Source organism: Pelophylax lessonae (genome assembly GCF_965119305.1).
Source record: "Pelophylax lessonae genome assembly, chromosome: 4".
Taxonomy (NCBI): domain Eukaryota; kingdom Metazoa; phylum Chordata; class Amphibia; order Anura; family Ranidae; genus Pelophylax; species Pelophylax lessonae.
In genome coordinates, this window is record NC_138771.1 from 306513295 (window position 1) to 306531561 (window position 18267).

General features: G+C 41.5%; 1 protein-coding gene across 1 annotated transcript in view; it reads left to right on the top strand.

The window, feature by feature from the left end:
• Window positions 1-18267, top strand: part of APAF1 (apoptotic peptidase activating factor 1) — a 255092-nt gene that overhangs the window by 42715 nt on the left and 194110 nt on the right. The window contains exons 9-13 of the mRNA XM_082255555.1: window positions 629-796; window positions 2616-2747; window positions 3971-4084; window positions 9121-9305; window positions 11273-11399. Of these exons, the coding sequence (XP_082111681.1) occupies window positions 629-796; window positions 2616-2747; window positions 3971-4084; window positions 9121-9305; window positions 11273-11399 (726 nt within the window). The remainder of the gene's footprint in view (window positions 1-628; window positions 797-2615; window positions 2748-3970; window positions 4085-9120; window positions 9306-11272; window positions 11400-18267) is intronic.

Sequence of the window (18267 nt, forward strand, 5' to 3'; positions counted from 1 at the left end):
CTTTAAAAATAACAACCATGTTATACACACCTGCTCTGTGTAATGGTTTTTCACAGAGCAGACCTGATCCTCCTCTTCTCGGGTCCCTTGATGGCGCTCTTGGCCCCTTCCTCCAGTTGCGTGCCCCCACAGCGAGCCGCTTGCTATGGGGCACCTGAGCCGAACCGCAGCTCTGTGTGTCCATTCAGACACAGAGCGGCGGTTCAACCCCATCCCCTCTCTCTCCTCATTGTCTAACTGACTTTGACAGCAGTGGGAGCCAATGGCGCCGCTGCTGTGTCTCAGCCAGTCAGGTGGGAGAGCCTTGTGCACATCACTGGAGGAAGATCGGGCTCAGGTAAATATTAGGGGGCCTGCTGCACACTAAAGGTTTTTTTTTTTTTATCTTAATGCATAGTATGCATTAAGAAAAAAAACTTCTGACTTTACAACCACCTTTAAAATATTTTTATTAAATCCTTCTTCTTTTTTTTTTTTTCGGAACTACAAATTTTTATCTATCCTCCCCTTTTTTATATTTTATACCTTTTTTACCTGCTTAGCATAGTTTGAACTATGGGGGAATATGGATGGGTTGTCATTATTCTGATGGAATCTTTTTTTCTCCACTATCTGACTTTACTTACAGGTTCTGTGCATCTTCTGGGACATGGAAAGTGAGGATGTAGAGGACACGCTACAGGAGTTTGTCAACAAATCATTACTATACTGTGATCGCAATGGAAGATCGTTCCTGTATTACTTGCATGACTTGCAACTGGATTTTCTCACAGAGAGGAACCGGAAACAATTGCCTGTATGAGCACATTAGTTGCAGTAATCTCAATGTCCATATTATATAGCATTGAAAAAACACAACAATTTATTTCTGTTTGAAATAATGCTTGTCATTTAAAGCAGATTTCTGAGCATTTAGGAGATGCACTATATGTACAATAGTTTTTAGATGCCTGACAGTCACAGCTATATGAACTTGCTGGCCATCCTGTTATAAAAGCACTTTTCTGAGAAGGCTTTGTATACATTTTTGTATGTCTGTGGGAGTTAGTGCAAAGTCAGATAAATTAGCATTTGTGTGGTCAGGTACTGGCCAGTAATCTGCATTTCAGTATATTATTGCATCTCATGTAAACAAATACAAAAGTGCTTAATTACTATTAGTGCAGTAAAAAGATGTGCATCTATAGATGCAAATATTTTCACAGTGTAACTTGTAATTGAGCACTTTTGTATTTGTTTACTGTTTTTTTTTGTTTTTTTCACACAGGGTATTTTATGTAGCAGCAGTGATTTTTCTGTTTCATTGTTTTAAATATATTAGTAATTATATGCTGGCTATTTATTTATGAGATCACTTTGTTAGTGCGGAGAGGGGTCAAACACATATCGCATCGCATAGGTGCTCAATTGTATTGGGATCATGGTGGAGGGGCTAAATAAATCCTTCTGCATGAAACCTGGTCAAACCGTGCTTTCATAGACCTGGCTTTGTGCACATGTACACAGTCATGCAAAAGGGCCTTTCCCAAACTGTTGCCACAAGTTTGGAAGCGTCAGTTGTCGGAAATGTCTTTGTATGCTGTACCAGTACCTTTCATTGGAGACACCTGAACTCCATTTCGAGGTGTATGCTTATTTTTTTGATCATATAACAGGAGATAGCCTACATAGCACTTCAGCTGAATGTGAATTTATTTTTTATTCAAATATAAATACATAATACCTGTTTTGATTGTGCTAGCTATATGGAGGCGGCAAATGAGAAGATTGAGGCAAGTCAAGCGGTGCTATTGAGTGCATCCATGGCTCACACAATGTGAGGGTAAAAGGCCGTTTTGGATCTTCTACCAAGATTTACAATGTCACTCATCAATTTCTATAAACCCTGCCATTGAGGCACAGCACTAGCCAGCTTTCCACTGCACACTCTCCACTTCCCCTCTAAGATGGCTGCCACATTGGTCCACGTACAAAACCATAATAAGCTTTTTTTTTTTTCTCAAACTTGCATTTTACATGCATTGCGTTAAAATACGTACATGTATCGTTTTAACGCACTGTACATGACACCAGCGTTTTTTTTATTTTTCGATGTCCTTGTGATGACCTTCATTCTTCAAGTGCAGTAAAATATAGGTCACTGCAGTATGAGTGAACAGGGCCTTACTGACCACATGACTGCTTCAACTTTCCAAATGCATTGGACCAGTGTCATGTTGGTCAAAATTACAGGGGAGGGGGTCCTAAAGACGATGTTGTTGAAGACCGTTTGGTTTGGCCCTAACACATGCTTCTTTGGTATTACTGTTGAGTCAATCACCATCAGATAGCTGGGTGTTTCTCTTGGCCATCCTGTAGCCTTGAAAGGGAGCATGCTTGGGGCTGGACCTAATGTGTGCAGGAGAAATAAACATCTTCCAGCTAGAGCATCTGCAAAATATTGTCTGTTATATGCAAACGTAATACAATTTCTGTGCACCTAGGCTACTGTTGTAATTCTCATTTCATATACATTGTAAAAATGTAATTGCAGACAATATATTTAGATTGTGTCTGCAGGTCAGCTTTAATATATTTTGATTGTGAATAATTGTTTTTCTTTTTTCCTATTTCAGGCTCTCCATGCCAAGCTTGTCAATCGGTATCAAAAATACTATTCCCGTGAGCTTCCTACTATGGAACAAGAAGATTGTGCATACTGGTATCATTACCTAGCATACCACATGGCCCAGGCTAATATGCCTAAAGTAGGTAAATTTACAAAAACATTTTAGCAGGTATACAAGGAGTCTTAATAATGGCATTATACAATATGTAAACCCATTTTAGTTATAATTTTGAAGCTATAGTAATAAATAACTGGGTATTCTAGCTACTCAGTGGTCCAGATTCTAAAGAAGCCCTCTAAAATGTGTTAATAAACCTCCATCCATGGTATGTATTTGATGAAATCACTATAAGTGCTAAGGTGGTTCTGTGTTTTACACTGTAACAGTATTACCTACTTTTTACGTTCAACCACTGCATGACATGGAAATACCATAGGCTCTAATAAAGTTGCCTTTTAACCAAATTTCAATGTAAAGCTTGGCTAATCTTACTGGGAGGAATAAAGTGATTTCCAGGAGAAAACCCTGCTTTGCTTCAGTACTGGATTGTTTTTTGATAACTTAAAGATACTTGATTATATGATCTCTGCTGAAAGCGAGGATCACTGTTTAGATTTGCTGACCTTCAAATTTATCAGGGTGCATGTGACCAACTGCCTAGATTTTCACACATGCAGTCTACAATGAATAGAGTCTGACACAGCATTTTTTCCTGAAAAAGGTATTTCAGACCTTTTTTTATTTTAAAGAAATATCAGGTTTTTTTGTGTTCAGTCCCTCATGGGACAAAGTACGTGTGGTACTTTGTTACATCTTTCTTCTGTATCACAAGCTGCAATGTCAGACGGGGCACCTTCTCTCCGGGTGCAAGGCCCTTGGACATTGGAGGTAGCAAGAGGAAGGCTGTTTTGCTAGCTAGAAGCTCTTTCTGGCTCTCAGCACTTTCCCAAACAAGCACCAGCACAAGGAGTACAGAGGGAGGTGAGGCCGACACACCTCCCATTCCTCTGCATTCCTCTTGCCAAGGTTAGCCTTGGCCAAGTACTGGGAGCCAGAGAAAAGCGCTCACTAGCAAAACAGCTTTCTCCTTGCCAGCGGCTGTGCACCAGAGATGAGGTGTCATGTCCGATTATTGCAGCTAGTGTTAAAGGGCACCTTAGATGGTACAAAGTAATACACATATTTTGTCCACTGGGAATTGAATACTGTAAAAAAATAAAGTGTTACTACTTCTTTATCCATCCTCCCCTAGTTACACTGTAACACAACTAGGTTATCATTTGAGTAGATGTCTGCTTTAACATGTTTTAGTGTGTTTATTTTTTTGTATAATGTTTCAGATTTTTTTCCAATTTTTCCAGGACCTTTGTTCTCTTTTGTTCTCTCTTGACTGGTTAAAATCTAAGATGAGTTTATATGGGCCAGCACATCTCATTCATGAGTTTGTACGTTACCGGGACATCCTTGATAAGCAGGTAAAGCATTTCAAACAAAGCAGATGATAGCAGAAGAGATTAAGTCAATACAGCAGACTGAAGAAAGTGTAGGGAATATTAACTGCATATGAAAAAGCTACAAAAGTATGTTTGTGTTTAGGTATGTAGTAAATTAAGTACAGGTACGTAACATTGTTATTGCAAAAGAGCATTCTGCTAATAAACGCATAACCTAAAAGCTGCTCCTTTTACTTCAACTGGTACATTAATCACAACAAGCTTTTATTTTGATCTAATGTGCCAAACCATTAGAAGTCTGAGAAACTTATGTGAGCTAAATAGTAACTAAAATACTGTGAATTTATAGTACAACAATGTGAGACATGATGCATAATATAGTGATGCCACATCCCAAAATTGAGTAAATAGGAAATGTAGGGGGATAGAAACATTCAATCCCCCCCTGTGGGAAAAAAAAAATACTTAATTATTTAATTAATTAATTTTACTTTTTTCATTGAGAAGATGCAGGGCTTATCCTGTAATGGCATTTTGAGCACTAGATCTTGCTTAGCCACTCACCCTGACACATGATACATTTTGTTGAGTTAAAGGCAAGGTGCTATACAGGTCCAGGGCTGTGGTTTACCAGCAGTGGATGCCAATCCCTGAAGGCCACTCGGGGTATGCCCATTTTAGGGCATGAAGCCTGTATGTAGTTCGGTCACTTAAAACCTGACAAAAGTGTGAAGATGAAATATAAAGGTAAAAGATCCACGCTTATCATGAAAAAACACACAAATCAATGCCTAGGCTCTCATGGATAGGAGAGCCATCACCAAAAAAAAAAGTGGAGTAATGATAGTGAAGCCCCGTTGGTATATCTTCAAAAGTTTAACAAAAAGGTACCTACAAACGTTAAAAGCATAACAAGGATTCAAATGTGAAGTCCGTGGCCGCGGCTCAAACAAGCATACCAGCATCACAGCATCCCTCCTGACATGTTTTATCCAATAGGATTTCTTCAAAGGCCTGCTAGACCCTTGCTGTCTGGACTAGGCCCGGTACCCTAATTCCATGTTAACAGATTCCTCCATTAACCACCATTTAAAGCTTTTACCTGTGGCCTTATGCTACATGGACAACTTAGTGGGTATGCTTCACCATAATAATAATATTTCCAGAATGAGCCTCCTCAACAACCATATGCAGAGGATCCTTTGGCTCAGATTCTGGTGGGCGGAACTCCTGAGCAAGAAACACCTTGAGCGGCTGCCTTTTAGGGAGAAACCTGTTTGGCTCCTTCTTAGATAAGTGCATTGAGGAAATCACGATGGTAAAATAACTCTCCTCCCCAGGAAAAAGAAGGCTTGTACTTCCCCAGAGGTAGACCTTCTAATCCTATGACTAGGTACAGTTCCTTTTGTCCCCCTCAGGTCTCCAGGTCTAAGTTTGGAAAGTACTTTTGTTGAAAGATGTGAACCTACAAGTCAAACAAGTTTGTCGCCAAGCCCTCTTCTTATTGATTGGGGGCTCCCACTTGTTATAGTGAGGAGACCTCTGTCAGCCTTTTTGTCATTTTAGTCCCAATATTGCTCTGATATTTGGATCCAGTATGTCGTTTTCAAGGGCTACAAACGAGTTTTAGACTATGCTTTCTCCCTGCTGTATGCTTCTAAATTGTGTCTCCTTCCCGCAAGGACAGGTGGATCTTCTTGCTGTTGTTCTGCAGTTCTTCTTTTATAGAGTTATTGCCCTGTCTCAAATTAGGAACAGTTATAGGGTTTCTACTTGAAATATGTTCACAGTTCCCAAGCCAAATGGAGGCATTCTACTCCAAATCAGTCATTGCCTCCCTCTTTCTGGGGGATTTCTTTCTTCAGTGGACATCCAGGATGCTTTTCCTCCTTGGCAACGCTATCTGCCTTTTTGGTGTGGGTGCTTTGCATTACCAATTTGTTGCCCTTCCTTTTGGCCTGTCTATGCCTCCTGGGTTTTCACTGAGGTGCTTTCTCAGTCTCCAGCGCCGCTCAGTCCCAAGCCCTTTGCTGCAGGTGAGGCATGCCTGAAGTGGATCTTCTGTTATCCAGCTTCTACAACAAACTGGACACTTGTTGCTAGAACCAGGGATCCTCAGGACTTCACAGTGTGATCCACACCTTTCTGCCTCTCCTTCATCTGCTCTGCAGAATTGAGATGTAGAGCATTTGGTGATTCTTATAGCACTAAAGTGGAATTTGGATATACTCAGACTGACACTCTGTATGTCCTTCCAGACCATGCAGGCTGTCTGTCCCAAGGGTCAGTCTGCCATGCTGCTTCTTTGTTACTGGTTCTAACAGCATGACCCAGTTATCCCTACTTCCTGGAAGGCAGGAAGTTTAATCCTAGAAAATACTCGTTCTGAACCATCCGGTGCTTCCTCAGTCTATCCAGGTCAGTATATGGCCTTGGGTACCATCAAAGGGGAAATATTTGACCCTCGCTATTCTGTTTGAGACAATTGGCATCACATTAATTAGTTAAGGCTTTTGTAGCGGGTGTCCTACACATTTCTCCCAGTGTGACACTATGGGAGCTTAACCTGTTTCTTTAGGCTCTTTACTCCTCAGAGACTGCTTTTTGAATCTGTTAGTGCTATTCCTGAATCTAACCTCACTCTCAAGGTGGCCTTTCTGTTTGCTGCCACTTTGCCCGGAAGATCTGAGTTGGGAGCTGTATCCTGTAATGAGCCTTTCCTAGTGTTACATAAGGATAAGCTTGTCCTGTGGCCAAAGCCTGTTTTTCGCTAAGATGGTTTCCTCCTTTTACCTTAGCTAGGACATTGTCCTTGCCTCCTTTTTGTCCTGCTCCAAACATCCCAAGGAAATTTCTCTCCACTGTCTTGACATGTTACGTGGTGTAAAAGTCTACCTTTCGACTAATCGCATCTTTGAGACAGCCTGATCCTCCTCTCTGTGCTTCCTGAGGGTTCCTGCAGGGAGCTTCCTGTTCCTTGCTATATCATTGCTAGGTAGATTAGAAAAGTCAATCATTTGAGGCTTTGATCTAAACGATAGGATTCCCTGCTTTATAGGCTTTTCAGCATCAAGAATGTGTTTCTCAGATTTCCAACACTACTACCTGGTCTTCAGTTCACAAGTTTAAGTTTTACCAGGTGGATGTTTAGGCCTCTCTGATGACAGTTGCGGGCATAAATTGCTACAAGCTGCTCTCTGAATTCTGTTGAGCCCTTTTGGACCCATTTGTTACATGGGCCTGTTGATATTTTTTATTGCCCTGTTGTCACCCTTCAGTTGGACTGCTTTAGGACATCCCATGGTTAGACTAGAGTTTCTGTGTTCTGTACTGTATGATTAAGAAAATTTCTCTGTCGCTCATTGACAGACGTAGTCCTCCTTGATTAATATCAACTCGGGTTATACTGCCCTCTACAGGAGTAGGACTAGACAGGAAAGAAAACGTTCTGGCCTCACCTTAGGGGCAGTCCCAGAGGGTATATCCTCTCTCTCTCTCTGCTACAGCAAATCAGTTTTTTTCTGTCTAGTTAGGAGTAAGGACCTAGATGCCTTGCTAGGATCTTCGGTCCTGGCAGGATCTTTTTTTTTTTTTTTTTAGAAAGACTTTTTTAGACAGCTTTTTTTCTCCAGTGTTCCTGTGAGATCTTCAAGCAATCATCCTGGGGAATATGCGTTGCATTCCTTGGATGTGGTTCGGGCAATCAGGGTATACCTGAAGGCAACGGAATCGTTCCGTAAGACGGATTCACTTTTTGTGATCACGGATGGCCCCAGAAAGGGGTTGCCTGCATCTGCCGCGACTATCTCCAAATGGATCAGACAGACGGTGGTACAGGCTTATTCGATTAGGGGTCGGAATCCTCCATTCCCTGTTAAGGCGCACTCCACTCGAGCGCTCAGTACTTCCTGGGCCTACCGCCATCAGGCGTCAGTGGTCCAGGTGTGCAAGGCGGCTACCTGGTCGTCGGTGCATACCTTTACAAAATTTTATAAAGTTGATGTGATGGCATCAGCGGATGCCTCATTTAGCCGCAAGGTTTTGCAGGCCGCAATTTGAGGAGACCGGTGGTCTACCTCGAGGGTTTTTTTTCCGTTGGAATTTCAGTTGAGTCTCATCCTTTGATTGATGAGCCTTTTAAAACTTCTAGTTGGCACCGGTTGGACCTTCTAGATTGGATTTTGATTTCCATTTTCCCTCCCCTCATTTGTGGTACTGCTTTGGGACGTCCCGAGTTGATATTAATCAAGGAGGACTACGTCTGTCAATGAGCGACAGAGAAAAATGGATTTTTGTAAAATCTTACCGTAAAATCCTTTTCTCTTAAGCTCATTGACAGACGTAGTACCCGCCCCTCTGTTTTTGAGTCGGGTTGGGTTAAATTCTCTAAACACTGCTTTGTGACATAACTGATTTGCTGTAGCAGAGAGAGAGAGGATATACCCTCTGGGACTGCCCCTAAGGTGTGGCCAGAACGTTTTCTTTCCTGTCTAGTCCTACTCCTGTAGAGGGCAGTATAACCCGAGTTGATATTAATCAAGGAGGACTACGTCTGTCAATGAGCTTAAGAGAAAAGGATTTTACGGTGAGATTTTACAAAAATCCATTTTTTTCACATGTTGATAAAAGTTTCTTGGAGTACTTGCGTATAAGAGTTGTCCCTGAAGCTTTCTTTTTTGCCAGTGTCAAATGCCCTGAAGTTAGTTGCATAAAATCCATGGTTAAAGACTAAAGCTTCTGTGTCCTATACTAGAAAGTCAAAATTCCTATTTACTTTTGCATGCCCTGGCTGACCTAGGGTTTTAGGTGGTATTGAACTATATGGGGGCTTACGTCTTTTGTGCTCAATCACCAGGTATCCATTTATTTGGAATAAATATCAGTTTACATTCCTTCTTCCTTTCCTTTTTTTTTTTTTTTTTTTAACCGCAGGTTATAATATGATAATAGCAATGACATTATAAAGGTATTCTGTATTTGTATGTAGTTAGAAAATGTGTGTTTTTAAATGTAATACCAATGAAATGGCAAAACAAAAATATATTTGAATTTTACAGGACAGCAAAACACGGGAAGATTTTCAGGAGTTTTTGTCTGTCAATGGCCATCTCCTAGGACAGAATTCTGACATAAACCTCATTCAGTTGGGTCTTTCTCAGCCTGATGACTCCGTGGTATACAAGCAATCTCTTTGCCAAGCCAAGACTGAGGTCCAGCATGGAGCCCTGTATGTAAACTGGGTGTAAGTATTGAGAACACAAAATGACCTATTGAACATGGATACAGAATTCCCATTTACACAGCCAAGTGTTAGTACATATAGATCACCGGTAGGATCTAAAAGCTTCAACTTAGTTTCACTGTCATATCCTATCTGTACGTTAGCGAAGCAGTAAAAACTACATTTTACAGCGCACTGTAAATGCTGTTAAAATGCTTGTTTGACAACCCCCTGTGTTATACTGAGTACCGACGCAGAAAAGGCTTTTGACAGTCGAGTGGGCCTTTATGCAGTCGGTGCTCAGATATATAGGAGTAGGAGAAATAATGAGGTAGAGAATAACCAAGGTATATTCAAACCCGACAGCGAGGGTTAAGGCTAATGGAGTTCTATCAGAACCTTTCTGCATAAAAAATGGTACAAGGCAGGGGTGCCCACTATCCCCTCTGCTCTTTGCCCTCACATTAGAGCCATTTTTAAGTAAAATTCGGTCAAATCCAGATATAAAGGGAGTCACCATGGGTAAGGAGCAATATAAAATCGCAGCATATGCGGACGATCTATTATTTACCTTGACAGAACCAGATATATCACTACCAGTGCTTTTGAGGGAAGTTAAACAATATGGAGATATATATCAAATCTCAAAATAAATGATGGGAAATTGGAAGCGATGGGGATGGGGATATCAGAGGTAAAAATGAATAAATTAAATAGCAACTTTGGATTTGTATGGGTGGAGGAAGCAGTGAAATATTTAGGGACTTATAGCAGCAAACTTATCCAAAATATATGAATTGAACCTAGCTCCCTTGATCGGGGAGACAAAGACTCCTGGAACAATGGGAGGGGGGACTTCAATCATGGTTTGGCAGAGGAAATCTAATAAAAATGAATATTTTACAAAAATACTTATACCTTATGAGAGCCCTCCCCATTAAAATACCGAACAGCTTCTTTAAAACTGTACATGGGTTGTTTACTAGATACATCTGGTCTGGTAAAAAACCACGTATAGCCCGTAATAGCTTAACACTCCCTAAATATATGGGCGGACTTGCATACCAAGGAGGAAATATGAAAGATCTATATTACCCCATATGATGAACGCTGCAAGAGCATGTATACCCCAGCACTGGAGGAAGATACAGGCTCCTTCAGTGATCGAATGGGCAAGAAAATTAGAACATATAAACAAAATGGAAGATTTAGTGCTTTCCTCACAACAGGAACAATATAAATCGATATGGGGGAATATGGAATCTATTTGTAACTTCGGAAGAGGGGAAACAGCTGATCCCCCTCGATACCCCAGAATATAAGCTCTGAGGCTTAGCCAAAATATCATGAGTAGGGAACTCCTTATTATCCGTCCAATCCCTTTTTTTTTTTTTTTTTGTGTCGATGTTGGTATGATAGTATGAATGGGGGGGGGGGGGGGTGAGAGGGGGGTGGTGGGGAGGGGTAAAGAAAAGAGGAAAGGAAAAAGGATGGATAGGAGGATGAGGTGGAGATAAAGACAAATGTAAAAATGTACGGTATTTTGTAGAATAAAAGGTGGAAGAACAATGAAGGGAAGAGAGGCAAGGATTGATTGTGAAGGGAAAGGGAAGAGTAAAACGGAGAGATTTGGAAGAGACTTGCTGCCTTTACAAAACCTCTTTCTGAATGAGTAATTGATAAATGACTGAATATTAAAGGGTTGTAAATCTTTGGAGGAATGTAACATATATTTTGAGACAAAGTTGAGGTTGCCGTTGTCTTTGTGCTCTATTTACCTCATTTGTTTTATATACTATAATGTTTGTATTGATTTTCCTTGAAATTAAAATAAAGTGATAAATAAAAAAAAAAAATGCTTGTTTGACATAGTAAATAATTGTGAAAGCTACAGAAAAAATATGTACCAAATGACTGAAATGTACATTGCAAATTCATCTGTGGTCCTGAATTATAAATTCGTCTAATGGACCCTTTGGTTTTTTTAGAAACAAACCAAGTATGAAGAACTTGGCCAGCTTGGCAGTGCGTCCTCACACAGAGGCAGTGTATCATGCATGCTTTTCCCATGACAGACAGAAGATTGCATCCTGTGGAGCTGATAAAACCTTACAGGTAACTGGTCATGATGATGGGTGGGTGTCATTCCTTAAAATCAAATACACAGCGGGTTTCTTTTTAAAAATGAAAAGGTCTGTAACCTTAAACTAAGTTTCATATTGCCCTGCCCCTTTCCCCTTTCCCTCACGATTGGATGTAACAATGTATTTTTTATGTTTTGTTTTTCTGCTGCAAAGCAACACTTCCTCCTCCCCACCATTCTGCATGTGTGCGACAGGGCTTTCTTTCCCATTAAGCCCCCAGGATATCTTCACATGCATGGGATGTCCCCAGCATATTTGTGCATGCACTGTGCTTTCCCTATGAATGCACAAAGACGGCTGTTGTCAAAGACTTGAAACGTGCAATTTTCGATATTCCAAAAAAATATTACATTTTTGAATTTAGGTTTAGTACCAGTTTAAATTTAGAATTATTTAGGTTTTGTATTTTTTTACAGGCTAGCAATGTACCAGAGATTTTTCTGTGAAAGAAGACACAGAAGTACTGTGAAACTATGAAAAAATTGAGCCTTGCCCTCTGAAGAACAATCTATGGCAGATCGGGTTTCAAAAGATTTTGAAAGGCAATGAAGAGGCATTCTGTTGCCTTCTCACCACCTGTTTTAACCTCTAAAAACCTGCACACCACGGGAGTTCCATTTAGTTAACAGAGTCACGTTCAGCAGGCAGAACTGCCTGCCAAACATGACAGGGGGAAAATATTTGCAACACCATCATGGCATTGGCTTGTGTACACCCACATCCGTTGCAGCTTAAACACTTGCCTACTGGGCACTTTAAGACCCCGTTCACACTGGGGCGACTTGTCAGGCGACCTGGTCGCCTGACAAGTTGCCGTGGGTCGCCTGCCATAGAGTAGCACAGGACCCGTTCTAATAGGAGCGACACAAGTCAAAGGACAAAGGGTCCTGAGCTTCTTTGGGGCGACCGGGAGCGACCTGCATTGACTTCAATGATATGAAGTCCGTGCCGGCCGCTCCGAGGTCCCCCTCAAGTCGGGTCGCGCCTGTATGAACCGGCTCTCAGTCCCCTTCCTGCCCAGGCCAATTTTTCAGCTTTCAGCGCTTTCGCACTTTTAAATAACAACTGTGCGGTCATGCAATGCTGTACCCAAACTTTTATTTTTTTTTGAGACAGATAGAGCTTTCTTTTGGTGGTATTTCACCACCACTGTTTTTTTATTTTCTTTTTTTTGCTTAACAAATGAAAATGGACCCACGTTTTTTGAAAAAAAAAATAAATAAATAACGGTGTTAGTTTTTTGCTATAAATTTTTCTAAATAAGTAATTTTTCTCCATGGATGTGCACTGATTGGCCGCACATGTGGGCACTGTTGGGGCTGCACTGATCATCAGGACACTGATCACTGCCCTGAATATCCATGTAGATGTCCCCTGTGTGGATTTGCCAGTTATCGGCTCTCCCCTCCTTACACGCTGTCAGCGTGAGGAGAGGATTGATGATGACTGGCAAATACTGTTTACACTGATCAGCTGTGATTATACCATACTTTTGGGAATCGGTGTGGCACCACAAAGTCAGGGTTGCACCAATTCGGACAGTGATGTTGGCAGCAATAGGCTCTGATTTGGCATGCGATTTTACATTTCAAATTCCATGTCAAATCTGCCCAATGTGAACAGGGGCTTAATGTTCCATGAACTACACCCCAAAACAGATTGCAAAACGCAGTGAGCTTGACAGAATCGCATCACATGGGTGTTCACACCCAAGCGATGTGATTTTGATATGGGGGGAAAGAGTCCACATTTGCACCAAAATGTTGTAGGACCCTTTTTTCCCTGCACCTAAATCTTTATCGCATGGGTGTGAACACCCATGCAATGCAATTTTGCCAAGCATTGCATTGTGGGAAAATCAGAGTTACTAAAATAGCAGAGAGGTGATTTTTAGATAACCTCAAAGGCTACTGCCACAAAACGCTAAAAAAACGCCAATGCAAAAAAGCTAAAAACCGCTGAAAAACTCAAAGCTACTGGCGTTTTTATAACATCCAGTGTGCATGAGGCCTTAAAGTTCTTTATATTCCTGAGCTAAAGGCAGAACATTTCCACACTGATACTTGTGTTTTTTTTAACCACTTCCTGCCCATGAAGTGTGTGTGTGTGTGTCTGGAGACGTACTTGGCCAGTCCATCACCTTTACCCCCGCTTCTTTAGCAAGGCAGTGGTTGTCTTGGAGGTGTGTTTGGGGTCGTTATCATGTTGGAATACTGCCCTGCGGCCCAATCTCTGAAAGGAGGGGATCATGCTCTGCTTCAGTATGTCACAGTACATGTTGGCATTCATAGTTCCCTCAATGAACTGTAGCTCACCAGTGCCAGCAGCACTCATGCAGCCGCAGACCATGACACTCCCACCACCATGCTTGACTGTAGGCAAGACACACTTGTCTTTGTACTCCTCACCTGGTTGCCGCGACACACGCTTGACACCATCTGAACCAAATAAGTTTATCTTGGTCTCACTAGACCACAGGACATGGTTCCAGTAATCATGTCCTTAGTCTGCTTGTCTTCAGCAAACTGTTTTGCGAGCTTTCTAGTGCATCATCTTTAGAAAAGGCTTCCTTCTGGGATGACAGCCATGCAGACCAATTTGATGCAGTGTGTGGCGTATGGTCTGAGCACTCACAGACTGACCTCCCACCCCTTCAACCTTTGCAACAATCATATGCCGAGATATAGTCACAGATCCGGGAGATGGAGGTTGTCAGAGTCCTCAGCGAATATTGTGAATGATATGCAAAAGAAAAAAACTTACATAGTGTGATACCGTAATGTAAAGTATCCACCACCAATAGGGAATCCCTATCAATCGTGCAGCAGCTCACCAAATGAATAATGAGTATAGCGTGAATAGCCCAGTGTAAAGAGAGAAACGTGGAACAAACCACCACCAATTGTGAAGCCTCTTACCAAAAATAGAGTCAAATGAGCAAATAAGTAAATCCAGATCGCCAAGAAACCAGAAACGTCACTCAAAAGCCCTGTTGGCCTCTTACCAGATGACAAATATTCCAAGCAGTAGATCTAATAATGCTTTCCCATCATACGTGAAGCTCCGGGACCAACAGCATCAATGGTGTTAACTATGAACTCAGTACCAAGATACAGCCCGAGTGAAAGAAAAACGCCAATAGTGTAATAAAATAATGACTGGTTTAATAATTAAAAGAAGAACACTCACAAGCATAGTAGATAAAATCGCAATCGTAATGGATGGGAGCCGCCGGCCGGACGGCAAGGCACATCCGCTCCTAGGATAACTTCCGGGATGACGTCAGCACGCCGCGACCTGACGGCGTTTCGTCCAAGAAGACGTTATCAAAGGTACGGACGGCGTGCTGACGCCATCAAAAATTTATAGAAAAACTTGATAGTGATACCGGAAGTGCTTGAACAATTCCGCCCTAAAGCTGTGAACCGGACATCCAATGACCGGAACTCGGGTAGATCTGTCTCACCATTTTAACTGAGGGCAGATATCAACTTTACTAACCCGGAATGTCCCATATTAAGGGCAAATGTATTTAAAGGTGTAGCAGGCCTATTTGGCACAGCCGATATAAATAAAATATAATTAAACGATAAATGTAAAAAAATATAAGAACATATATGGGCATTATATATAACTGTATCGTCTTGTGCTCAGATGCGCTGAGACCACAAAAATAATTGACCATATTGTGTATAATAGAGTCAGATCGTGGCGGAATGAGTTCAAACTCTACCCGGGGATCAACATCATAAATATAAACCAAGTGCAAAATGTTACAAATACATTAAACAGTTGAAATTGTATCTCCAATAAATGAATATGAAACCATAAATGATTAATACCTTGCAACAAATTATGCTAGCCATCATATAATGTGTCATCAATAGTACTTAATAAGCATCATAGTATATGATATATATAATTTTAAGGGAAAGGGGTAAATTTGATCTACATCTAGTGTTTGTAACAATATGACAAATTCCCACGAGTTGAGCACACTGAATTGTACATATAATAAATAATAAAAATATTAAAGGAAAATACACCTCTAAATGAAAATTAAGAATTATCCAAAAAGGCGTTAACCTCAACATCAACATTCAGGCCATATGGCACATAACATTTTACACGGTGTATCCAGGACATCTCAAGTTTTGAGATGCCCCTCACAAGAGGTTCACCCCTCCAATGGGGCACAAAGCGATCTATGCCTAAAAAAAGGGTGTGTCTAGGATCTTTATTATGTACTGCTGCATAGTGTTTGGATACTGAGTGTTTAGGGAAACCCTTCCTTATATTTGCCACATGTTCATTTAATCTTACGTTAAGTGGGCGTTTTGTCCTGCCTATATATTGGTGTCCACAAGGACACTGCAATAGATAGACAACCCCAGTAGTTGTGCATGATATAAAAGGCTCTATATTATGCTTACGTCCTGTACTATTGGATACAAATTCTTGAACTCTTCTCCGTTTATTAGAACTAAGGGTACATATTTGACAGCGGTTGCACCTATAGTATCCCGTAAGTTGTTGCAAAAAACTGGGTTTGGGGACAGGGGGTTCCAAGATATTAGGAGAGACTTTGTCCCTCAAAGATGGGACCCCCCTAAAGACCACCTTAGGTTTATTAGGTAAGTTCTCACGAAGCACCAGATCATTGTTTAATATATGCCAATGACGAGCGACCAAATTCTTTATGGTCATATGTTGACTAGAGTATGTGGTCACGAATGGCAGAGTAAAAGGATCTGTCTGATCTTGCCTCCTAGATTTACTCAACAAGACCTGTCTGTCAATTGATCTTACTTCAGACAGAGCATGTTGAAGGAACTCCTCATTATATCCCTTGTCCAGGAATCTTGTAGTCAGTGTTTGTGCCTGTCTATCAAAGTCACGTATATCGGAACAATTCCTTCTAATGCGAAGGTATTGTCCCTTGGGGATAGCTCGCAGCCAAGGAGCGTGGTGGCAACTCTCGACAGGAATATAGGAATTCCTGTCGGTGGACTTGAAATGGGTGGAGGTGACAAATTGTCCATCCCTGATGGAAATATTCAAGTCCAAAAAATTAACACCTAATTGGCTACATTCATAATTTAAATGTATGCCTCTATCATTGGAATTAAGGTTATCCAAAAATGACGATAGGTCATCATATGTACCGTCCCATAGGAGGAGGACGTCATCGATATACCTAGCCCACAGAAGAATCTGTGGGCGGTGATATGCATAGATGACGTCCTCCTCCCATTGGGCCATAAACAAATTGGCCAGGGACGGGGCATACTTGGCCCCCATGGCCACGCCAGTGATTTGACGATAAAAATGGCCGTTATACCAAAAGTAGTTATGCTGTGCTGCAAATTTGAGTAACTCCATGATAAAGGAAATTTGAGCTTCCGGTAAATTAGAGTCACGAGTTAGAAACATGTTGACGGCATCAAGACCCACCTCATGCGGAATTACCGTGTAGAGAGATGAAACGTCGGCTGTGACCAGCCATAGATGTTCTGTAGGGCTTAAGTCCGCCAACATATTAATAACATGTTTAGTGTCCTTGATAAATGAAGGTGTGGCTTGAACCAAAGGTTGCAAATACGTGTCTATATATTTCCCCACCCGGGACGTCACAGAGTCAATACCACTGACTATGGGACGCCCCGGGGGGGAAACAAGACTTTTATGTAATTTTGGCAAATAGTATATCACTGGAGTGCGAGGACACTTAGGGACCAAAAAAGCCTTTTCTTTATTGTTAAGGATACTGGAATTATAGCCCCTCTCTACCAATGATTGTAAAGTTTTTTTATATGAGGCTTTGGGGTCCTTGGGTAACAACACATATGTTTGTCTGTCACCAAGGATACGCTGCATTTCATCCTCATAATCTTTTTTATCCAGTACCGCGATACCTCCCCCCTTGTCTGCAGGCCTTATCACTAAGTCCTTACGCGCACACAGGGAGTCTAGTCCCTTTTGCAAATCAGATGAAAGAGAAGATTTATGTACTTGAATATTGTCCAGATCTCTTAACATGACGTCCCTGAATACTTTTAATGAAGGAGCCAAACCACCAGGGGGATTGAATAGTGATGCATTAGCAAGACCAGAGTGTTGAAACTCCGTGCTCACCACTCTATGTTCTTTAATAGGGTTACTCAAGACATAACGTTTGATATTGACCCTACGGACAAATTTGTGAATGTCCATGTAGGTCTGGAACTTGTCCAGCCTCTTAGGCGGGGCAAATTTCAAACCTTTATCCAAAATCAACTTTTCTTCATGACTCAATTCAACACTACTTAGATTAAAAATCCCCGTGCCTGCTAGCTTTTTGCTTTTTTTGAGTTGGCACCTCCTGCCTCCTCTAGTTCCTCTTCTGATTCTGCCGGACGTTTTACACCTTGTAGGGCCCTGGGAAAACCCCAACCAGGGTAAACTGAGCCAGGATCAGTAGAACTATGGGGATTACTGTTATCTCTTATTAGTTCCCTTGAAGAGTGAGGGGTGGGATCATTATAAAAGCCCACTGTATTGGTCTTATGGGAGGATTGTGCATCACTCGGGGCCTCATTGTCCTTGAGTGGGTAAAACCTGTTCTGGATCGGAACATTGTATTGGCGATTATCTGCCCTATTGAAAGAATGTTCTCTATCCTGCCACTGGCGATCACTTCCTCTTCCTCTCATGGGTTCAGAGGGAGGCTCATACCATTGTGGGCCAGATCTTAATGGGCTATAATCAAAACGTCCTTGAACTTGTCTCTGTGGACCATAGTCAGGACCCTGATTCTTTTGTGAGTGGCGAGGGTCTGGGTACTGATCAGGTCCCCGTCT